Genomic DNA, 24,891 nt, shown 5'->3' with positions numbered 1-24,891 from the left:
ACCTCGCTCACCCTCCGACGGCAGCATGCTTGCATCGGGCGCAATGGCACCCATGATGGAGGATTACACGGTGAGGAACGGAACCGACCCGTTCGGGATGCCGGAAGGCTCCGATGTCTTCGGCAGCGTCGTGTACGAGGAGACGTCATACAACCCGCACCAACCGTTGCCTCACTCGTCGCTGTTCGCCGTACCGATCGACGGCGAGTTCGAGTTACTGCAGGCCCTGCTGAACCCGAACCGATCCGCCGGTGCCGCCTGGAACACGACGGCCGGGGCCACCGAGACACCGTACACCCCGTACGAGCTTCGGCCGGAAACGTACATCGTGCCCATCCTGTTCGCCGCCATCTTCATCGTCGGCGTGCTCGGCAACGGGACCCTCATCATCGTCTTCTTGCGCCACCGGGCCATGCGTAACGTCCCCAACACGTGAGTTTCGTGGTTTCCCCCCCCCCCCCCGGGTTTCTGGTTGTTTGAATTTAATTAACGACTCAGCCACGGATTGCTGCACCGGTGGTCACGGTTGTTGACGCTCGATTGTGTTGGGTTAACCGTCGCGGGTTGACTTTCGGCCAGGTCAGGTCCGGAGGTGGCCCGTAATTAAGTAGCGGTCGGACTAAAGTGAAGGACTCGAACGTTGGTCCGTCGGCTGCGAACTTGACGCCAACTTTAACCTCTCCGAACGGGGCCGGTCACCATTTCATGCATCAACGATTTTCTATGCCGTTGCCTCGTCTGCTGTGTTTGCTGAGATGTTTCGAGTTTTCGTAAACGAATTTCCACCTGAATGAAAAATAAGTCCGTGGACCGGTCCAAGTTGTCTCGCTAATGTTCGGTAGATGATAACGTTCCATCAACAGCTTCCCCCTAAATGAGGAGCTGAAAATTTCGGAGGTGAGCTTTAATTTGATTGATTGAAAGCTTCATCGCAGGCATGATGATAAATGACCGTCTTGAGCTCATTTTGAATTCAATTCAACACAAAGAACTTCCGGCAGGCGTGTGTCAATTAATAGCATCACTCAAGGCACGAAGCTGAAGTAAGAGAAGGCGAACAGGAACACGAGATGGTTCCAGGTTGCTTAAGGGCCGGTTTAAGGCCGGACGTCAGTAAAGTAATTGCCTCTCCTACGCGCGCCTACGGCTTCCGTCTATTTCGATTTCTCCTAATCCAAAACACAATCTGGCCAGGTAAGTGTTTCACAGAATCTAGAAATTTCGTACAATTTAGGAATTTCCGGACTTCACGCACAATTAAGAGCTACCGATAAGATGTCCTCTTCCCAGAGGCGTTCACCCACGTGACGGCAGGAATGCGCTCTTCTGGAAGCTGGAGCTGATCGAATTACCGCCCAGAGGCGTCATCCTAATGATTGTTATAAACTTAGAACGCCTCCGAGCAGCGAATTGTTGGCAGCATTCCAACCGATCTTCCAAAGGCGATACAAAATATCAAGGAAACTTTTGTCCAAGGATTCATAAATGATGTAGGACAGGTGCCAAGACGGGTTCGCACGTGGAGACCTTCAAACACTCATCCGTGCCTAGGGCAAGATGTTACTTTAAGCATATCTACAATATCAACGGATTGCCGTACGATTCTGTTTGAATATTTACTGTGCATTTTTTAAGACATAAAACACGGCTAAAATTAAAGTAATAAAGAATGATGGCGTAGATAAAATTCAGAAGTTTTTTAGTTTGAGCAGATTCAGCCTTGAAACAGAAATTTAGATACTATAGCAGCTACCTACCAAGAGCAATGTAAATTTGAATATTGAAACCAAATTCCCTCACCTTAAACAACCGAGATTCTGTTCCAAAACTATTTGGCACAAAAACATAGTCTGCATATTTGATAAGGCAGCATACTTTACGGTAACTTTTACTTAGAAACGACGCGAAATTCTTCTTCGCTCTTCGAATCGGCCCGTATTCCTGCATTTTGACGTTCACGCTGCTTCCGAGAAGAAATCGATTTTCCATTCCGCTGATCGACCCCATTCATGAGTTCGCCGACGACACGACGGTTGCTCAGGATGGAGTGTTACTGGCTGAACGCCCTACGCCCTTAATCCACCGTGCACTCGTTGGCACATTCTTGGACGGAGCGTTCTGATTTGCCTTCGATCCTAGGTGTTTTCCCGAAACGGAGACCAAAAATTCCTCACGATCGGACGAATCGAACGAATAAATCTGATCCGACATCAGACATCCTTTGGGTGCATATATTTCCGGCCTTCTGAACTGAAGCACCTTCAACTTCGTTATCCACCCCTCCCGTTGGGCTTAAGAATTTTTCACCACGCTCACCAAGAACGCCCGCGGCCAACGCGGGAGGGCGTCATGTTAAACTTTCTGACAGGTCAATGATGCCTATAAATATCAACTTTCGCTTGCCGGTGCCGTGGTTGCTACGGAATGTGGCCTCTTTTGGGGGTGATTTGCGCCAGCACAGGAAACAAGTGCCCACAAGCAAGTGGACCGGATGTTTGACCGAATTTTTCTCGTAGCTTTTGTGGCACAGCTTTTGGGAAGTTCCCGTTCGAGCGGGCGGCACGATAAATCAACGGCGTCTCGTGGTTTCCATATCTTCGGATTACGCCGGTCAACGTTTCACGGCTTGGCACGGTGGCAAGAAGGCACGCTCGGGGAGCAGTCGGAGAACATTAAATAAAACAAATGCCGCATGACTGTGTTTGCTCATTTTACCAGCCGTGTCTACTTGAAATGGCCATTCTGGTGATTGTGGTCATCTTGCGGTGGGGCTTACGTCGGACTTTGAAGATTACTTTTCCACCGTTTCGCAGCTTTTCGCTTGCCTCGAACAATAATGAACCTTCTTCAATAATTGAGTATAAAAAAGTTTAGACATGTTAAAAGCTGTTTGCAAATTTAACATTGTTTGCAAAACATCCATTTGCTTAGGTTACTATTATTGCGGTTGATATTAAATTATCTAATGCTGCCTCAAGTTAAGCTTTATGTTATTTGTTTATTCATTTCCAAGAATTTTTCGTTTCTCTTTCTCAGTTCAGAAAATAAGTTTAGCCAATCTGGAGAACTTTTGTCAACCGTATGAGAACACGACAATTCCCACTCGCAAGCCCTCTAAGTGCAATAAATTGACCCAACTTCTCCAACAGAGTCCCGTAGCCCTCCGAAAGCGAAAAGTAAATTGATTCCGATTGTTTGAACACCGACCGACCGTACCGAGAGAGAAGGCAGTAAAGAAGTCACTTCCTTCGACTCGGGCTCGGGCATTCAATCAGTCAGCCAAGGTCCAGGTCCAGAGGTCTGCCGTAAATAGTTGCCGAAGTTTCTGCCCTACACCGCAGTCACACCGAAGTCCGTCCGAGGTCGAGGCGAATATTTCATTATCCACAAACAGCCATTCTCGCCTTCATCGCGCCAAAGCCCATTTGTGTTGGATTCTTTTCTCGTCTCGCCCGAAGAGTTGCCGGAAATGTTCCCCCAGCAGGGAACGGGTGTTTCCGGGTCCGGTGGTGTGTTTGCGCAGGAAACTTTGGCTTTCACCGGTTGCGACATAAGCCCGGAGCAGAAGCGAATACGCGTACGGGGACCGTACACACTTGTCGAACTTCCCATAATTTGGTCTTAGATTTAAGAGCGAAACCCACTTAAGGGTGGCAACTTTACGCAGCTCGCCGATCTTGCTGGTGCAAGTGGTTACATCTAGGAACTGGAACCAATTATAGGACAACTTGAGGGGCTTCGAAAAAATCCTCAACGGGATTAAACGGCAAGCCAAAAAAACAAGCGCCTCGAAAAAATCTAAGAACTCTGAGCCAAGAAAACTGCATTCAATTCCTTGGCGTTCTTTTCGCCTAGCGGAACGGTTTGCTAAATGTGAACCGGCAGCGGCGCGGAAGCTCCATGAAAGAAAATTGCTAGCCCAACCCAGGCGCACCGGCGAATCTGATGAGTCACCAGGCGGGGCACCGGGATCCGCAATCGGAATTAATGTGCTGTGGGCTTAGACCACAACTTAGTTTACACCTCGTTCCATTAGGGGCTGGCGTGTCGAATAAACAAGCACCATAAATGCAATTTACGATCTTTTCCGGGTTTACATCGAGCTCCCGGGTTCCACGAAGGCGCCTTCTCGGTGGCACCCGGGCGAAAGCCCTGCCTGCGCCCTTTTCATCATTTCCCGGCTCCCGGGCACACGTAAACACGCGTTAAAGTTGGTGAGATGATTGGGTTTTCTATTGGCCACTCTTTTTTCTCTCGCTCTCTCTCTCTCTCTGCTCTGTCTGTGTTCTGCTCTGTGCGATGTTTTACAGTTTTACGCTGCTGCCGCTGATAAGATTAACGGACAACACTGGACAACAGCATTTGTCCATTTAGATTGTGTGCACAGCAAACACCCCATCCGGAACGTCCGGAAGTGCAGTGCTACCGGACACGGAGCAACGATTACCCACCGGTCCGGGGACCTTTCGCGTTCGGGCGTTGTATCGTTGGCGAATGCATTTCTTTCCAGCATTTTCGCAAACACGATCCAACCGGGCTGCCGTTGCTCGTCCTGGGCGACTATTGATTGAAATTCCATCCGGTCCGGTTGGGAACTAATTTTTGGCCTGTTGATTTCAAAAACTTTCTTCATCACTCTTAAGTATAAATAAATTCACAAAGAACGTATGATGTTATCGAAAGCAATCTGCGCTGTACGCTGTGCGCTGTATTCAACAGTTTGAAGGCACTCGAGAGAATCAAACCCTAATTTATATTACCGGTCCTGCCAACAAACTTCTGTCGGCCAAATTGGTTTTGCAATCTTCAGTTTCTCCAAACTCCGGTTCGAATTGAATTCCACCAACTCAATCGTCTTTCGTGGTTTGTTGCCTTCCATTTGTATGCACGGCTGCACTGGCTGCAACCAGGCTCGCCCTTCGAGTCCCTCGAACACGCTCCCCGGTTCCGGCTTACGTCATTCGCACGTAATTTAATCAATTATCAGCTTGCCCGGGACTATAATTTACATTTATGGCAGTGAAACGTGAACCGGAACCACACGACGGCCACCGGATAGCTCTAGCACGTGTCCTTTCTTATTTGCGTACATGTTTTATTAGCAGCCCTTCTTGCCGAGTTGGTGCAAAAAAAATGGGGGGATTCACTTCTCTAAAGTGCAATTGCACCCGATGCTAACCAAACACACCAGGGCACGTTGTAAATTAATTATCTTCCTTTTCCGGTCGGTCTCCGGGCATTTTTTTTTTGCAGATACATCCTGTCGCTGGCGCTGGCCGACCTGCTGCTGATCGTGACCACCGTACCGTTTACGTCCATCATCTACACGGTCGACTCGTGGCCCTGGGGCAGCCTGCTCTGCACGTCGTCCGAGTTCATCAAGGACGTGTCGATCGGCGTGTCCGTGTTCACGCTGGTCGCCCTGTCCGGCGATCGGTTCTTCGCCATCGTCGACCCACTCCGGAAGTTTCACGCCCACGGTAAGTTCCGGTGGGAGACATTTTTTTTTTCACTTTGGAACAGCAAAAAGTCAAGAAGGAGCAAATGGTCATGGTGCTAGATCCTTTTCTAGGTGGTGGACGGCGGGCCACACGGTTGACCATTGCGACGGCGATCCTAATCTGGTTGCTGGCCATCGCCTTCGCGATACCGGCCATCGTTGGCTCGCACATTAAGGTAAGGGCCGCGCGAAAGTCCCTTGAAAGGAGCCTCGTGTCCTCACTTTTTCGATATCTCTGCCGTGCGTTCCACAGACGGTCATCGTCAACAAGGACGTGTCGTTCTACTTCTGTTACCCATTTCCGGACGAGTGGGGCCCGGAGTATGCCCGCGGTATGGTGTTGGGCAAGTTTCTCCTCTACTACGCGGTGCCGCTGTTCATCATCGGCATCTTCTACGCGCTCATCGCCAGGCATCTGATCCACAGCGCCAAGCACGTCCCCGGCGAGATGCAGGGCACCGTTCGGCAGGTAAGTTTGGCGGACGGACGGAGGACTTTCCGTCGGTTTTTGTACACTGAATACAGAGAAGTGGCCGACGGTTGCGAAACTAATCCCCGCACACCTTCCATGTCAGGCAAAAGCTCTCGGGTTTTCATAGAGCGAAAAACGAACATTACTTCGTGTAATTGAAAGGAAGTCGGCTTTTCTTTCCCTATAGTGCGGTCGCATAGGCTTGAGTGTTGCTCCCATTTATATCCGTCGCCAACGGCATAATGCGTCATCGTGTATCATGCCATCACCAGACCAGACAGAGTAGGCTCCGTTGGCACCTAGAAACGGAGTTTGCATCCACTCAGCTGATGAATATGCATAGAAACGGACCGTAGTCTTACCACAGAGCAAAGCAGGCCTTGCAGTTTCAAGCAGTTGCGCCTAGGCCGGCTGTAATGGATCGATCGATAAAAGTCGAGATTAAACGGAAATGAGTTTTTCCGGAAACGGAAGCACACGTGCGTAGAGTGTGAAATTCATCGCCCAAAGGGGAAATCAATTTTATTTTTGTGTTAATGCCATCAGTTTCCGATCGGTTCCTTACCGAAGGTTACTAACCAATCTAAGCAATCGATAACCTTAAGCAGGACCTGTGACACACGAATGTCTTTTAAGTTTATCGGTTAATAATAATTTTACTATTCAAAATTAAACATTTGATTTTTAGTACAGAATAGGTAAAGTTTAGCTCTAAAAGATACCGTCTTTTAGATAAGGTTATCTTGATATCGTCGAAAGCAGAAAACATTACCGATTAATAGGGAAGGTAGTACTTCTTATGTTGATGAGCTGGGCTTGTGTCGTGCCTTGCGATCAATACTTTCGTTTTGAAAATGTGCAATAAACTCGACCAAGCGTATGACTTTTATGGACGACCCAGCTGTCCTGGGTATTTTCATCGACTCACACGCTCCAGCACTGTGAGCAGGGCCACTTTCTGTCTGGCGACATTATGCATTATGGATTCTCAAAAGTACCATCCAATAAAGTTGTTTGTGTCGTCGAGCGACAACAGTTCGATCGCGATTTTATGTGCTGCAAGCATTTGAGTGGTATTTTTTCCCTTTAACCCAACCCCCGGCCCAAGGATTCGCCAACGGAATCGATCGGATCGAATTCGTTTCAATTAAGACGGCTTATGTTTTATCATGATTTCCATGCTATCGATTTGTTATTTTATTACGTACATTTCCGAAAGGCGATTTTCCTGCGCGGTGTTTTGTGCGTGTAAAAATAAGATTAAAATAAGAACCAAGCTCCTGAGCGCTCTTTATGCTGGTTGATAACAAAGAAAACTCACACTACGGTCCGGGTCGGTATCGCATCGATTGTGAACAAAAACGCAACCGAACATCGTGGTCCGAAGACTCTCTCTGTTGAGTGTACACAATCACGCTGCTCTACTTCCACCGAAAGTGCCAACATAAATAACTGTGCAGAGTCATTTTTTGTTTTTCCACCACGCCTCAGCCACGAACCACGAACCGAATTTTTTAACGCTTTTCCCATTACTTTTGTTTTTCTTTCCATTTGTCGGCGCCCGGTTTCAAATCGTCGCTTCACACAATGTGGAACACCCCGGCATCCGATGGAATCCCCTGACCCGTGGTGTCCCGTCACCATCTGGAAAACTGTGCGCCGAAAAACGTCCAAAGATTAAAGCCCGCCGGAAAGTGGCCGTCACCGTGCTGGCGTTCGTCGTGATATTCGGTATCTGTTTCCTGCCATCGCACCTGTTTATGCTGTGGTTCTATTACAAGTAAGTACTGGCGGGCACGGGTGCGGATTACCTTCACCTTTGTTGAGCTTGGGTTGTGGACCGGTGCAGGGCTTTAGTTTCCATCTGCTTAACTATCCAATCGCTAAAAGGGGAAATGTAAATTGCATCGCACGAGTCCCTCTGGAGGCTCTGGAGAAGATGTAGACCGTGTTTTGGCTTCAGCGAGTTCCAGAGGGTCGCAGAAGATTATGCTTTTAATTTATTCTCTTTCAACGCATTTTGAAAGCTTTGATTCTTTTACAACAAGAAGTTTCACAACTGCTTCTAACTTTGTAACATTTATAAAAAAACAAAACAATCCCGAAATTAATAAAAAAAAAGGAACTTTTATAAATAGTTCATTGTTGAAGCAAACCAGTCAAAACGAATGGTCCAACGATTTCAACCATCTTCGTTTCTGCTTATGAATTTATTCCACCCCAAAACACATAGTTCCTTGCCGAAAGCAAAAGAAAGTTGTAAATTCTCCGGCCAAAATACCACAAAGGGGGCAAAAAGTTACAAATTATGCTGCCGAGTACAGCGGCCAACAATGTTTGCGACACAAGAAACAGGACAAGGGAAAGTTTCGCAGCTGTGCCACTACCACAAAAACCACGAACCCAGTCCCGCGTGCAGTCTCCAATCCCTTCCAAAGCGTTCCAAATTCCTTCACCCCCTTGTGCCGTGCCGTGAGCCTTGTGTTTTGCAAAGACAAACATTTTAGCTTCACCATCGACATCGGCCACGAGCGTCGTTACGCTTGCCTGCCTTGGTTTTGAAGATTTGGAACGGCTTTTTTCTGACTCCACGATTTCCGCTGAAAAATGCAACCCTAGACAGAGAGAGTGGAAGCATCCGGTCACGGCCACGGAGCAGCAGCCTTTCACAGGTACTTCACCTACTTAAGACACATACGAGCACGAAAGCAAACAACTCGCGAGCTTGCACTTCCGGTGCTGTTGCATCTTTTAAGGAGGATTTCGGGATCTAGCGAAGAATTTCCCTCCGAGCATTAGGAAAACAAACCTCCACATAGAGAGCGTAACGCCTGAGGCTTGAATTAAAAACATGTTTTCAAGGTTCGGCATGCTTTCCCGCTGCGTGTCTGCCAACGATGAATGCTCTCCACACTAATGGTGGTTTTGAGTGTAATTGAATTTTAGTTTCGCTCCGTACCTTCCTGAGATTCGCGGTCTTCTTCATCAGGACCATCGTTCGAAGAACCAGGTGAAGGATGGTTCGAGCTTTTCAAAGCTGCAATTATATGCCCAAAGGTGGTTTCTGGTCGTAGGAAAATCGCATTAGACCGTCTAGAAGGAACCGGAGAAATTTATCTGGAACCAAAGTTTCACACGAAAAAGTTTGGCCCTTCCGGGCCTAATGGGCCACGATTTAATGAAGCTCCAGCTCGACGGAGTGCAATTAGTTCATCGCCAGAAGATCAAGTGCAACGGAGGAACTTTTTCGCTTTGGTACATAATTTACTGCCAAGTTTTGGGTGAAACAGTGCACCGATTTAATGAATCTCGCTTTGGAATGATAATGGGCGCCAAAATGGGAAGGTTCTCGAACTTCAGCCGAACTTATGGTATGGTAACTTATCCTATCCTAGTCCATCAAATATTAAAATCAGTGCAAAATGTAGGTAACAAAACTCCAAACCGAAGGTCTTAATTATTATTTCAAAAGGCCACCGATCGTCACTACGACCTAACCTCGACAGCCATCCATCATGTTTCAGCCGAGGGCCAGGGGCATTGAAGTAAGATCGAGGAGGACCAACATTCTGCTCCATCTTCTGCCAGCTAAGATGTGTGATGGATGTGTTGAGCGCACGTTAAGACGTTGAGAACAACGTGATTTGCGGATTTGCGTCCGCCTAAGATTATGGAACCCAAAAAGGGTACGCTCAGCCCTTTGTTCTTGACCGACGACTTCGACGAACTTGCAACCGGCCTTTCTACAATGCGATTTTCCTAATGTTCTGCCGCTCTTCCGGTGATGACGATGCTGATGTTTGGGAAAAATCTCGTGAAATGTTGCCTAATGACTTTGGAGGGTAGCTCGTAGCATTTTGTTTCTAAAAATGGACCTAATGACGGAGCAACATGAGAGGCGGGAAAGAGTCCAAGTCGGTTTACATAAAATTTAAAAACCACAGAACGAGCGCGCTGTGGCGAATCAAATGTTTGCTCGGTTTCGGCCCCGGAGCTCCGGAAAGGGAATTAATGGACATTTTTAAAATGGAAACCGCACCGCGGAAGGTAAACAACTTGTTTTTTTTTTCGGTGAATGGCTCAGCAGGGCGGATTCGGGATAAATTTATTACACAAATTGCATCCATTTCATCATGTTTCATTAAACGAATTCGTTTCCCGAGCGCCGGCGAGCGGGCGAACGGATGATAAACCGTAATAATCACCTTAATGCTGGCCATTTGCAACGCGCTGCTCTCGGGTGTTTATTGGTGTGGCCTCTTGAAATGATTGCATTCCGTGTGCTTCCTGACCGAAATTGAATTATCATTCCGGGGAATCTCGGTTGCGTGGATAAACAACGTTTTTAAAGGTGCAAACCATTTTTTATTGTTTCACCTACCAAATGCAATTGTATTAATAAAATTTTCGGAAAAAAAGAATTAAAATATGGCACTGTTAGAAAGTTAATGTTCAAGAATCAAATTCCTGGGGCCACAGGTATTTCCAAGATGAACAAAGGATGGGCACCATTTTGTTTTCGATTCGATTCATATTTTCCGGAAAGGGCGTTTCGTTTCAAAGTTGTCTCCAAAAATATGTTTCCCTCGGGCCAACCACAATACAGATCTGTGGTCTGCAATGCGCAATACGTTGAGCATCAGATGCCTTGCTCATTTGTTCTTTCTTGCGACAAAATAGCCCAACCTATCGGTCCCTTCAGGTAAAAGAACGAACTTTTTATTTCTCCGGATGCTGTAACATAGTTCGTGTGAGTTCATTTCATCAAACTATGGAAATCCTTTCCGAGAAGGCACGATGGAAAAATTTGAAGTGAAACACTTCCAAGAAGGTCTCATTTTTTCGAGTGATTGTAGGGCTCGGGTCCTAATCCAGTAACATGTCAATGTATAAGGATAGTCCTAACAAGTTTTTGAACAACACTTTGCATAGTTTAAGGAGACGCAAGAAGAAAAGAATATGAAAGTTATTTAAATCAAAGTTCCAGGATTGCTGAAAACGAAAATTTAGTAACAATATCAAACAAAGAAATTTATCAGAAATTATGATTTACTTCCGTTTCTTTGCTACAGTCTCAAGGGTCCGGAGATAATGCTCAATCTGTTGTTTTCTTGTCCCATCATCCCAAACAGTCCGAACTTCAACGAGGACTACAACGGCTTCTGGCACGTGCTGCGAATAGTGGGCTTCTGTCTGTCGTTCGCCAACAGCTGCGCCAACCCTGTCGCCCTGTACTGTGTCAGTGGTGCCTTCCGGAAACACTTCAATCGGTACGTAAGCTCGCCGGATGCGGGGCCATTGTGCCTGCTTCAAACCAAAACGGATTCACCGCCCGATCCATCATCGCATGCGACTCCAATTAAGTGTGCCCGGATCTTTCTCTCTGTCTCTCTCTCTCTATCTCCTTGTTATCCTGGCTCCATGTGTGTGTGTGTGTGTTTTTTTTGCGGACTGTTGCTCCCCATGATGGTTGTTTCCGGTCCGGTCGTCCCTTATGGTTCGGTTGTGCTTTCGCCGGCGCCGTTGACGTCCTTCATATTTTTTTCCGCTTTTTTATTATTGCTCACTCTTCTAGGTATCTCCTCTGCGAAGGATCCTCCAGCAGTCGGAGGCGCCACGGGGACAATCTGGCACCGAGAGATACGTCCCTCACCAGCACCATGTCCCGCCGGTACACCAGCAAACGGATGCAGTCGCTACGAATGTGAGTACCGGGCCCTGGAGTGGCGGACTAAATCATTTCCAGGAACAACCGACCGACGGTGGCCCATCTGACACCATCGGATCCGGTCTCGGGACTCAAACCCACCGATCCTTTTTTTTTAACCCGTCCAAATCATAACAATCCATCTGAAGGACTTTGGCCCAAGGTTTTATTTTGCAAAACTAAGCCTTTTTCTTTATTAAAACAAATCTCAAATATTTGTAGAAGCACAAAAAGGAAATCCTTTCCAAAACCCGGGGGGCCCGTCAAACCGAGGGACGTTAGATAAATTTTAAAGTAGGATTAGCGGCAATACTTTCTGCCACCATGGGCCATCGGCGGGCCTTCACATCATTCATCATTTTTGAAGGCCCAAAAGTATCGGAGCATGACCATTTAGCCATGTATCAGCGCACAATTAAGCTGACGGCTGACGGGACCATCACAGGACGGAGTGCATTGTTGCCAAAAGCAAAAGTTTTCTGGGGCGCCAAAAGCCGTTAAATGAGAAACTTATCTACTTCGCTCATGCGTGGCACCCGATGAGGAATTATAACAAACACAAAAACTCCACCCGGCACCAGGATAAGCCTTCCGTGTTTGTTTAGCTGTCCATCGAAGCATATCGAAACCTCTTGCCGGGCGGGATGCGTTTTGAATTGTTTTCCGAGAGCACGGCTCTCCATTGGGGCAGTATCCTTTTTCCGGCAGGAAGCGGCCGGCTCTGCCGACAACGTTAAACTTATCGGACTGCCTTTCTGCGTGAGCTACCGGTACCTCTTCAGGCTGGAAACGGTTATGAATCAGCACTTGATAGGTTCAGGAAGCTCGACTCTGTTCTGAGGGTCATGTTCCGTGTAATTTTCAAATATGTTTCCCGGTACCACGAACTCGGACTCCTTGTAGCACGAACTGAAACTCAAACAACATTTCAAAATTGTTCCAGGACATGCTTGCGCAAACATGTGGCGTTTCCTGCCAACCACGACCGAGCAGCTCCGCTCTTCTGAAGAACCCCTCAATCGGCTTGTCGAATATGCTTGACCATCACTCATGAATTGCTTCCGGAAGAGGAGCTTATGGTGATTTAAATTTAGTAAACCAGCAATAATGGCCCTAATACTGGTAGCTTCCCTGGAGACCTGGAGATCGGAGTTGAGTTTTCTGGTCTCCATCAACCACACACATAATGTTACATGGACCACCATGCGCCTCCATCGTCCCGAACGGAAGAAGTAATCCTAACCGGCCACTCGGTGGTGACGCTGCGGGGACACAAAACAATACTCAGCATCGGCTCGGCACCGAGGACTCCGCCGATCCAATTATGGACATGTTTTGGGGATGTGCCATGATGGATGGTTTTCGGTTTCAGCATGTGATTTGGTTCGTTGGATAACTTCATCTTTTTCTACTATCAAACGGGCATTCAACTTGCCCGTGGCGCAATGGAGTGAGGCTCTGAAGGCTATCATTTTCGTTAGCCATCACGCCGGCCAGCAAAAGGCCGAGACAAGAACATGAAACAGTCACTCAGCATCATTTACTCGAGCAACGAAATCTTAGCCCATTGCCACCGCCTGGCACCAAGAGTCCTGAGGACGTCACCTACTGGTAAGCCCGTGTCCCGAGTAAGCGTTTTCTCGCTTCATTTGCACATCCCCACTGTCCGGGTGGGGAAGGCCGGGCGACAAAATGAGCGATATCCTTCTGGTGCCATAATTCATTACTGAGGCCGGATGGAGGCATCAACATCAAACGCGTAAGAAACAAATTACGTTCGCCCAGACGGGGACCACTTTCTTACGCATATGGTGCATCGCTCCTTTTCTGAAACCCCCTCGGGGTAGCGGAAAACACGGTACGAGGAATCATTTTTCATCTTCTCACCAACGTCCCGGAGCCTCGACCATCGGCGAGACCGGCGCCGTTGTGGTGTCGTCTTTGTCGTATGATAAAGTGTAGGACCTTCACCGACATTCGGTCAGTCGGTGGCGTGTGATTTTTGTGACAAATAAAAAATTACTCCATCAGCAGTCGGTCGCTTATCTACACTTACGTCAAACCCCCAGAAAGAGCGACATCTTTTCTCGAATGTCTTAGATAAACGTCAATATAATAGGACGTATATTGGACCTAATTATTGTGCTAATGCTAGTAACGATCAAACGCCATTCAGTGTCCTATTGAAAGAAACTGCAGACCACAAACTTGGCAACCACAGCCTGAACGCAGCCCATCATTACCGTGGACCTCAATGGTCTATTTCCCACCCGGGCTGAGGAACATCAATCAAACCATTTCCAGATAACTCTCCACGTCATGACGCGCGGACAAGCCGCCATCAGCAGCAATTGAAGCTTGTTCGTCGGAACGGAATTACAACAATACAAAACCGCGACCGACCGCGCCCCTCGGAAAGTCTTTCCAGGTAGTAAGAGCTCCCGTCAATACGTCGCTCTCGCTCCCAATCAATCGGGACGGGGCCAGCGAATTGAACAAATTACCAAACCTGATGGCTAATACATTTCCATCTCTGCTGACGTAATCCGCGAGGGTTTCGCGCCCCTGGATTCCGGCGCACATGTTTTTCGCACTGATTGCCCGTCTATCACCCCGTCAGCGAAATCCACATTCCGCAGCCAGATGCTACCCCGCGGTGCTGAAGCCAACACACCCAGTCGCCCGCAATGACGTCGATGGGTTTACCGATTCACGCCGTTTCTGTTTGCCTATGACACGGCGGTGTCGGGGCGGGCTCAAATCTAGCAGCTGCACCTTCTTTCACTAGAAGGGGCCAACCATTACCTCGCTCCAAGGGGAACTCATAACGTGGCGCGGAAGGAAGTAGGCGTCGGGAGGTGCTAACAGTAGAACTCAACACCACCCCTGGATATTGGGAAAGTTTCCTATTTGCGCGGCATTGTCTTTCTAACGAGCGAACAAACTTAATGACGAAGAACTCTCCGCCTGAACCCGCGATTCCGGTCGATTCGATCTCGACCGGTCGAGTCGAGTACTTTTATCTCGTTTCAGTGCACTTTCGATGCCGCGTAAAATTTCCATTTCGTACTCGTAAGATTGGTCTACAAAATGGCGCCAATCTCCTGTTGCTGCCTGAGTGGTACGCGGTAACGTTGAGGGTTTATTGTTGAGTTTTTTTTGGGCCAACGAGCATTGCGTCACAGGTTTCCCTCACCGTGACCGTCTGTCGACGACGCTGACGATGCGCTGCCAACGGCAGACGGAAAGCCCAAAAAGAAATGAGCGCAAGGTACACATCGAAAACATTGATTTACCAAGCAATACCTTGCCTCGGTCGGTCGTTGGCAAATTTGTTTTATTTATTGCATCACCGCACTCTCCTTCGCCGTGCCAGCTGGCAGCGTACCTTAGCCACATTCTGGTCGGTGTTGCCATGGTGACGGGGAAGTGAGAATTTTCGTAGCGCCCCGTTCGCCTAATGATGTCACCGGGTGAGAGCGATTAATTGAAATCGGTTCGTCCTCGCTGCCTGCCTAAATCAACAGTGGGGTTTTAGATGTGGAAATTCTATGTTTACGTGCGCCATGGTCAAACGTCAACGAACAAGCTTCCACAAGAGCTTTTGGTAGCAACTTTTGTTGCCTTCGATCGAACGCAGCAAGCTGCGAATCACTCCAGCACAATCTTTCCATTAGTTCAAAACACATTTTCGTTGAATTTTCGTGAATAACGCATCGTTCATTCACTCGATTGGCTTCATCTCCGGTGCTTTTCCTAATAGAATATCAAGAGAACGCACACACTCCCGGTGTGTGTGTGGTCGGTGGGATGTCGTAGAACTGCTTCAGTACGGCCCACACACACGCAGGTAACGCTTCGTGGAACGCAATCCACATCATTTTTGCTTTTATTACGTACACACTCGCCCGAAAAAACGGCTCACAGAAGGCGCGCTGAAGTATTTAAACATTTCTTGGTATTTGTTTTGATTAAAATAGCTACAGCCATCAAAGGGTCCTTTGATATCACGGTGCGTGAAAAATGCCTAAGAAATGAAAAGAGATTTCCGCGTGAAAACCCGACTTCCTTGAGCACGATAGCGTTCAAAGACTTGCCACATGTGCCGTTTTTTTGCAGCCACCCATTGAGCGTTTCAACGGTGAAACGGTGACATGTCCCGTCGTTTGCTAATATTGCCTATAATTAACCGAGCGCACCTCCCCCCAAGTGTTAATGGCTTACGCGAGGTGCTCGATTTTAACAAAACACGTCACCATAGAAACCATAGGTTCTGGTAGCTGTCAACCGAAGCGATGGAAACAATAACGGGAATCCATAAAAACAACACTGCAGGTAGCCGATCGATAGGCTGAAAACCGCTCGTTCGACCGCGGAACCCAACAGATTATCGATTTTAAATTTTAAACTCTACCGCCCTATGCTTAATCTGATTTTAGCTGAAACTGCAAAATATCAAAGCATTATCTCCGGGAGATTGTGTCAATCTCCGCGATGGTGCAGAACATGCGTGCGGTTAACAGCGTCACGTCACGCGGCCATGCTAATTAATTAATGCAATTCTAAGCCCTTTCAATATCAGCTTAATTGGGCTACGAATAACACATTGGCTCCTAATGGTGGTTTGGCTATTTTATGTAGCCAAAACATGTCCGTTCAACCGGTAGCAGTGAATGTTACTAAAGGGACATGTGCAGAAATTGGCACACAAATTTGTGAAATATTCACAAGAGAACACACCGCCTCACTTCGCTTAGTAAACTAATGCAACTTTAAGTAAAATTAGGTCGATCGTAATCGATCAACATTCAAATACCGATGAACTTATACCAATTGACTGATTGCTACTCGCAATGGATTCCTTCAATCAACCTTTGGCATCTTTGCAAGGCTTGATTCTCGTTGAATGCTTTCCGTTCACCATCAGCCAAAGAAACAAGTCCGGTCAATAATAGGGTGAAACCCGGAGAATAGAAATGTCACTCAGCCCCTTGGGTCAAGGATCAGGAAGGATGTGAAAAAGTTCAATTAAAGTTCCACCTCTTCAAACACTCCAACGATCCGGGACTAGTTTTCTCACGTACCTTCGTTTCGCTTGAATGGGGGCCAGGCCAGCCAGGCACCGTGGTCGAGGCGACCGCAAGCTCGATAAGCTGTCAAGCTTCCCATCAACCAGGGAGCTAAACCATCTTATCGAGGATTACGCTTCTCCACAGGTGGATTACGGTGAATAAATATCCGCATCCGCACGGATGCGCGTCCCGGCGGACGGTGTTTTGACCTTTCCACTGCTCGACATCGCGCCCCTAGGTGCGCGTGGGCGCCGGAAAACTTTGATAAGGTCAATGTTCCAGCGCGAACAACGCGAACTTGGCGTACTTTGCAAAAGTTTATTTTCAACTGCAAGCCCGTTTCCGCACGAACACCACGATCTGCAACTCAAAAAAAAGGGTACGCAACTGCACATTGTAGCTACAGGGTCGCGAGCTACATTTAGTTAGCATGTGGCTTGTGGAAAGATTTTTGAATGAAGCACTCACTAATTAGGAAAAGGGCGCCCCAAAGTTTCGATCTCCCAAATTCCTGTTCCTTTTGAGCTTTCGATCTTTCCGGAGTGATGGTCAGCCTTTCCGTTGGCCGACACGTTTTCCCCATTGTCTCAATGGGGCCCTCAACGCAACCCGATGCCGACCCAATTGGGTTGGCGCGGATTTGGCTTAAGGATGGCGGAAATTAATTTCCTTTCCCAGAGCACAATGCCCAGCCGGCCAAGCGAACGGCACAAAGCACAGCGGACAGGAAAAATGCGGAAGCGGAAGCACCCGTAGTGCGCTAATCTCTTTGGTTGATTAAATTTAGGCAAACGACGTTGATCCTTACGCTTAATACGTTCGCTCGGGCGCGCCCGTTGCTGCCCTCGTTGATGTCCTCGCCGTCAGTAGTGCCCTGTCGGGGAATGGGGAATCATAAACCAACTAACCTTTGCACCCTTTCTTGGCGTTGTTGGCCCCCAGCGGCCAGTGATGGCGAACCTTTCGTTGAAAACCTGTTCAAATCCTTTAAGAGATGTTCCTTCCGGGAGTAACTAGCTTAGCACCATTGAGCACTATTAGCAGCTATTTCTTTAGCACCACCAGAAGGTTCGCCATCTCTGCCACAAACGACGCGGTTCACGTTCCAGCATGCCATTGGCAAGCTAATGGTTCGCGTACGGCTGATGATGGTTAAATCGTGACGCTATCGAGGCACGCCAACTCCTTGTCGGAACCGGAAGCGGATCGGGCGGCCGTGGAAGGATGAAACGATTCAGTGAATCGATATTTAACGACACCCGGAACGGGGCATCCGATAGTGCTCATTTGGTGTGCTGATCGATTTAATAGACAACAAATTGCTCGCCGCTGCTCCTTTCGCGGCATTTGAGCCTTCCGTCGCCGGTTTCGACAATCAATGGTCTGTGATGATCGGTAGAAAGGGGCGCAAAAATTGGTCCTTGTTTTGTGCGCCCCATTACGCGGATCAATGAACTCAAACTGTACTCCAGGATGTTAAGCAAATGAGCCCCCAAACGCTCCACGAAAGGAGCAAGAGGCCGTCACGCCGTATGGAAAGAAATAATCTTTACACACTGCAATTGGATGTTGTGATGTACCATTTTTTTAAACTGCCAAAAAATGCACCAATAAATAATCAAGAAATGTCCGGAATCTGCAGCCCAATAAAAGTCAGAACGTAGCATAACATAGTGGCTAATTTATGCCTTTCACCAAGAATGACCGTCATTATCCTTTCAAATGCAAAATCGTGGGACAAACCGGGCTCCATCCGAACACATAACACTTCTGAGTATCTTCGAACCGCCCGAAACCCGGCACCCGAAGCCGGCTTGGGAAAACTTTCGGAACAACTCGAGTTCCAGCGAAACCACATCGTTACGTACAAGATTAATGGCTTTTCCCGGTGCGTGTGTGTGCGTGCGTGAGTGTGGCAGCCCGCAAAACGAATTCCATAGCCGAATTCCATGAATACGACGATGTTTGGCAAGGCAGGCAGAGTAACAAGTGAGTGTTCGGCTCACTGGCTCGGCCACAATCTGATGAGACGCTTATGTTGGCCATCAGCCAATCGTCTGGCGCTGCGTTGGCAATGTTTTTATTCCAATCTGTTATCGTATTGCATCCAAAATCACGGTCCCAACTTGCGTCCGTCCCAGCCTAGAATTGTTTTCTTCAAAATATTGATTCCCCTTTAATGTTTGCTAATTTCATTTTCGTATTCTCTCTCTCTGTTGCCCGCCGCCAGTAACATCCAGGAGACGACGATCGTGATGATACCGAACGGAAATGGCTCGAAACCCGACGGAACCGGCCCGGAGAAGGAGATGGTCTGCCTGTCGTAACAGCGACGCCGCCAGCTAGCGACCGCCGGCACCCGCAATCGTCGCAAAAGTGCCCCAAAGCTAGCGCTGGCAGTAACCACACCCGGCAACGAGCAGCCGGCGGCCTCCGAGCTCGAGGGTCTCGAGGGTTTCCGCGAAGCACCCGGACGGCTGGAGAACGGGTCGACCTGCGAGCGACGTACTCCGACCGCAACCGTCGCCTTCCGGATATCGCCCTGCCAGGGCGGGTCGGTCGTCCGGGCGCGCCAACTGACCGAAATGAGCAAGGTTTGATTTATGACGGCAGCCCCCGGCGGAACGACGAACGCAATCCTTCTTTTTGGTGGGTTTGATTTGAAAGGAGCCACAGGATTTGGGACAGGGTGCACCCCGGGACTGTGAGGGGCCCTCCTCTTGTGCGGCAACGAAAGCTTGTTCGGGTAAATGATCGAACCGATAGAAAATGGCGTATCCTTCGTAACTCGACACGTTTTATATTGATATGTTTTGTACTTAATTTTGTTGGTCAATTTCTATTTTAGGAATTTTATTTTCTGCATGAACCTTTCCGCCCCGTTCCGGTTCCGTAATTAGCTTCCGGTTTTTATTTTCTCCCAGCAACTCAACTGGCATTCAAATGATCCCGGGTATGTGCGTTGGCGCGGAGCGGATGTCGGCAAGTCTTTAACCCCAACTGAAACACAATTTGTCAGCGAACCGAAACCGAACTGATACCAGACACTTCCAGGAAGGTCCTGAGGACACTCCGTCAGTGCCATGGCTCCCTGTGGCTGCCACTGAACGATCAAGAGAGTCTGGTTGTTTCCTTGACGGAACCTTTCGGAATCAGACTGGGCCGCTGGGTCCCTATTTTGGTACTCAATTTTCGATAGCCCATTGCCGCACATGAACCTCGCGGCTCGTGCTTAGAGTTTTATGAGAAGGTTTAACTTGAAACACTACCCACAACCAACGCCAACGGCCGTAGGCGTATTCATCACCGGTGTCCCCTTAAAAAAAGGACCAAAACCGGGACACCCACTTGGCTAAGAATGTTGTGTCCCTGACCTTATCATAACTGAAGTTTATCTGATGTCTTTAAATGTCTGTGGACGTTTTTCAATTGTTTGAATTTCACGTTTTGTGGTCAAAGAAAAGCAATTACTCGCCACTTCAAATTTGCTCCCGGACCGTGCCCGCAGAGTCCACAAGAGCCAGAGACAGATTGTATCGCCCAGACGGTATAATTAACGAGACGCCACCATCCGTGGCGGGGTCCATCCTTCGGGCTTCGGATTATCGTCCGGCTGTCATCACCAATGTTCGTGTGGTGGGCGCTACGACAGAACCACTTTGTAGGACCCCCCCTAAAGTACCCACAGTACAACGGCTTATCTAACGGCTTCTTCGGAAGCTGGTAAAGTCAAAGGTTACGCAGGACAAAGTGACCAACATTCAGAATAATTTCACTGTGCCAGCATAAAGGTCAACAGCTGGCATCAGGCAAATTTAAGAAACTTCAAGATGCCCGCTGATCAGCACGGTAATGGCCAGATAATTTAAGTCTTCCCTCTCCGGTCGAGTGCGCCCGCTCGAGGCACAATATTTCTTGCGCTGGCGAAACCGACGAAAAACGGTGTCATCTTAAAACCGGCCACGGCCATTGCCAGAAGCCCTGCCAAGATAACCGAGTTGAAGGTTTGCTTTCTACGGCGAAACATGGCACCGAAGCTCACTGATTTTCTGCTTTGTTCTGCTCACCGTTTAAGGTTTTCCGCAAACAGTACACCGTTGTACGGAGAAAAAGGATCTCCTGTTTGACCCACCGTTGAAAGGAACTGCGAGGAAGGAAGCAAAAACGCAAGACCTTGGCTCGGTTTACGGAACATTACAAAAGAGATACCCGTACCCGGTAGGTAGGTGTTGAGATTGCGTTGTTTACGTACTTTGGGTTTTCGTGTTCATTGTGGAAATCCTTGTTGGGAAGGGCCCCAGGGCAGTCGGTTTGGACAGTCCATGGAGTCAGTCGGCGCATGTACAATATTTCAGCGAACTGTTTTCAACCACGATGAACAAACGCGTGGTCTCCGACACGCATCGCCAAAACGGGCATATTTATTATGATTTATGCCTATGTCTTAAAAACTTTTCTATTACTGTGTATCGGGATACTGCCCACGGCTTCCTGTTGACTTCCTGTTTGCAACGGGCAAATTTAGAAACGGCACAGCGGAACGCACAAACAAGCCGAGCCGACATCATATGCAAATGTGTTTATCTCGGTCCGTCGTGGATCACTTGGTCGTCCGCAAGGCTCAAGGACGGCTCCGATTAAGTCCTGGCAGACTGCAGACGGCCGTGTGCTCTGCCGAGTGTGTACATTGAGACGTTTAGACGGGGCGAAAAGGGCAACCGTTCCCTGGCCGAAGGCGCCGCCTGCAAAGAAACCCTTTCGCTGATATGGCAATGGCAACGTCAAAAGCAGTAGAAAGCCGGATCACAAACAGTTAAATCTTTCGACGAGCACGGCCGTACGGCGGAAAGGCGTAACTGATTAGAAGCCGACAAGAACGGATCCGAACGGATGTAACTTTTCCTTCCCGACGCCAACGTCGGCTTCGTTCGGCGGCGTTATTGATTTGGAAACGTGCCCGGAAACAGTGCCCCCCACGCTCGGGACATTAAAACGGAAAATTTGCATACATTAATCGAGCCGTTCACTTCACCTAACGGCGCCATGTGGAGCGTCGTTTCGTGCTGCGCAGTTCATTATTTTGCCCATTTTTATGATAACCGTTCGTTGCGCTAGTTCATGACGAGGCCGGGTTAAAATAGACACAAATGCCCGGTGCCCACAGATCCTTGCGGTAAGCGTGCGGGTCCTATATAGTCAGAATGAGACGAACGAATTCGTGGAAACCCTCCCCCCTCCCGGGTGGTCATACATATTTCATGTAACATGCTCCGGGGGGGACATGATTTCATCAGGAACGCTCATGTCATGGTCGGTTGGATTTGTTTTGGAACAAATCGCTGTCTAATTTCGGAGTCGCAGAGTTACAGATTGTAGCATCGTTGAATTCCATTATTCATCTACTTCAGATTCAGCTTGCTCATCATGGCCCGTGGCGACAGTCGATGATGGCATTCATTGGCGAGATTTAGAATGTTACGTCCAACAATTCACAATGTGACAACTGTTGCCAGTAACTTTGCCACTCTATTGTGCCGCCGAAAGAATAATCAAAAAAGTTCCAAAATCTCTTGAGCTTCGCTTTCTATTGTACCACAAGAACAACGGCAAAAGTTTCGTCTCCCAAAGAACACCCATCGAAACGGAACATTAATTAAGCTTGCAGACACTTTGTTTTTCACCAGCGCTCAGCAATGTTCCGATCGCTCCGTGGTTCGCAAGTTCCACTCAAAGTTGTTAGCGTGTTTAACACACTTTTAAAGCAAACCAACCATTGTTTCACGAGACATACAAGAATGTTGCTTTATTTAAACAGCGGGCAGCGTTTGGGGCGGGAACAATATGAGGCTGCAATAAAAATGAAAGTCAACGGTTTGTGTTTGCTCGTGCAAAATCAACCAAGCCCAGCTACGTCAAGCCGGGCGAGTGAAATTGTTTTTCTACAAACATGAATGGCACGTGGAATTGGCACGATTTCAATCAAATCCCACGTAAAAATCTCTTTCGAATATTAATACAATTCGCGACATGCTCCCTCCGGAAGCTTTGTCGGTTATCTTATTTGCAACACGTACAATCGGGATTGGGCCTGCAACGAATGGGCGGCTCTTGATTTATGCTTCGCTGGAAGCAATAATGTGCTCAATATCCGGCGGGGCCTCTCGCTTTTCTTTGGCGGAATCAATGAGTCAAAGTTACTGATAATCGCAAGTAAAACTCAACTTAGCCCACATCGTTTCCACAAGCCCACGCTCCGGGTGCCGATACGTGGGACCAACATGTTGAGGTATGTTGAGTTCACCGAAAAGAGTGGGATTTGGTTTCGCTACCGTGGATCAGCATGCGCCGAGAGGAACATTTCATGAAGCCGTTTCGTTAGATTTCCGTGGGTATAATAATCATTTTCGCTATTTTGCCAATCTTGAACATTTAAACATGTTTTTCAAACGCTTTTTTACCACACCAATCCACTGCTGTCCACATCTTAGTTGCTTACGTTTGGGTAAAGTTTCTCCAACCGAAAGCTTCCCTATTCAAACACATCCCATTCGGCTACACTTCGGCCCGGCTATCGAATTCCGCCTCCGTGATAAACTTTTTCCACGGTTTCCAGGCATGTCTAATTATATTTACTCTTCCGTCTGGTTGCCTGAAGCCATATCCAACCACGTTTCTGATTCGAAACTGAACACGCTCGTTATTATCGCTTCCTCATTCCGCAATCTAAGCCGCACAAGCAAGAATCTCGGGGCTGGTCTTAAAAGGACTAAACACACAAACGCTCTTCACACGAGAAGAAGAAAACATGCGTGTGTTCGACTAGGCAAGTCCTTTCCTAGGCTGCTGCGTCCTTAGGCCCCGTCCTTCTAAACCTGGCCCCCAAAGCATGCTCGAAAAGCTCGCACACGGAGAAGATATCGATTCCCCCGAAAAAGGGCACAACATATTATGTAAATAAGCGCAACGTTAAACGGCTGTATCTGGTCGGAAAATATTCGTGATGAACGCAGCTGTAAATTTACACCGTAAGAGGATCAATTAGTAGAAAGCATTTTGGTAGAAACGAATGCGCTAGCGAAACGGATGTGGTCCGTTGAAAAATGGGACACAAATCCGGCATTAAGCCTACCGTTCTGCCGCGCGGCCGCTATTAGCGAAAGAGGATAACTTAAATCACCCAACGAGCATTGTTAGATTGCACATCGATAGGATGTTACGGGCGCGTGATTTGTAGGACCCAATCCCGAGGCTCCGCACCGCACCGAGAGCGTACGCTTTGTTAAACCGTTTCCCGATTCTAGTGTGCGCAATTTATGTCGACGGTGGCTCACGGTTGGAGCCAAATCAACCAAAAAGTTAAGAAATTGTAAACAAACAAACCGCACCGCAGGTTTGTAACGTGAGGAGTTGTGAAACCAAGGGCACGCGTCTTGCGCAAGCATAAGAAATAAGATATTTATTGACGATCAGAGATGTTGGCGTTGATATTATGGCGATTTAAAAGGATTATTCTCGTTATTAGAGATATTGTTCTCACAACCACCAGTAGCGTTGCAGTCCAAAGGATGATGTTGTGTTTACTATTTACAATACATAAGACTTATATTTTCATACACACACGATGTACGATATTCCGCGTAGCCGTAAAACAGGGTTCCGACGTAGCTTTAGATTTATGGAACCGACAATTGGTTGCCGTTTAAAATAAACTTTATTTGTTGTAACAATACCGTGACGTTATGTGTTCTTTGAGTAATAAATATAACTGATTTTCCGATTAAAAAAGTGCGTTTTGAGTGCGTTGGCGCCGTAATGTAGGCAACATGCATCACACGTTGAGAAACGGAATTTTCAAACCCTCAAATTCAAACGGACTATCAATTCAGCATAAACTTTCTCCAATGGTAACTGGCCGCTAATTAGGTGCCTCTTTTCAACATTTACTTTAAAAAAGAAACAGACGGAGTATGAACTAGCATTTTTCTTCCGTCAATTAAATGAAACCGCGCCGGCCATCTAAAGGACACTTCGTCAGCCGCTGCTGGGGATGCTCTTTTACGGTTAGTATCCTGGAATTTGCTTTACTCTCGTTTACCGCGTCGCGGATACCGAGTGGAACTTTACTCTATTTGACATTCCA

General features: G+C 47.8%; 1 protein-coding gene across 1 annotated transcript; it reads left to right on the top strand.

Moving 5' to 3' along the window:
* Positions 1-52: 52 nt before the first annotated feature.
* LOC128277293 (neuropeptide CCHamide-1 receptor-like) lies at positions 53-19,078 on the top strand. Its single transcript, XM_053015737.1, has 9 exons — positions 53-432; positions 5,254-5,480; positions 5,573-5,676; positions 5,754-5,969; positions 7,649-7,752; positions 11,105-11,242; positions 11,548-11,676; positions 17,817-17,819; positions 18,982-19,078. The coding sequence occupies exons 1-9, from the start codon at positions 53-55 to the stop codon at positions 19,076-19,078; spliced, it is 1,398 nt and encodes a 465-aa protein (XP_052871697.1).
* Positions 19,079-24,891: the final 5,813 nt, after the last annotated feature.

This window comes from Anopheles cruzii, chromosome 2, assembly GCF_943734635.1.
Source record: "Anopheles cruzii chromosome 2, idAnoCruzAS_RS32_06, whole genome shotgun sequence".
Classification (NCBI taxonomy): domain Eukaryota; kingdom Metazoa; phylum Arthropoda; class Insecta; order Diptera; family Culicidae; genus Anopheles; species Anopheles cruzii.
Note: the sequence above shows the minus strand (reverse complement) of the source record. Positions and strands in the feature narration are given on the sequence as shown.

What these genes read in the sequence shown, in the direction of transcription:
- LOC128277293 (XM_053015737.1), top strand. Translation starts at nt 53, where the DNA reads ATGATGGAGGATTACACGGTGAGGAACGGAACCGACCCGTTCGGGATG. An exon ending in TGCAGGGCACCGTTCGGCAG is followed by an intron (nt 5,970 to 7,648) that starts GTAAGTTTGGCG and finishes AAACGTCCAAAG; the next exon opens with ATTAAAGCCCGCCGGAAAGT. An exon ending in TTCCGGAAACACTTCAATCG is followed by an intron (nt 11,243 to 11,547) that starts GTACGTAAGCTC and finishes TCACTCTTCTAG; the next exon opens with GTATCTCCTCTGCGAAGGAT.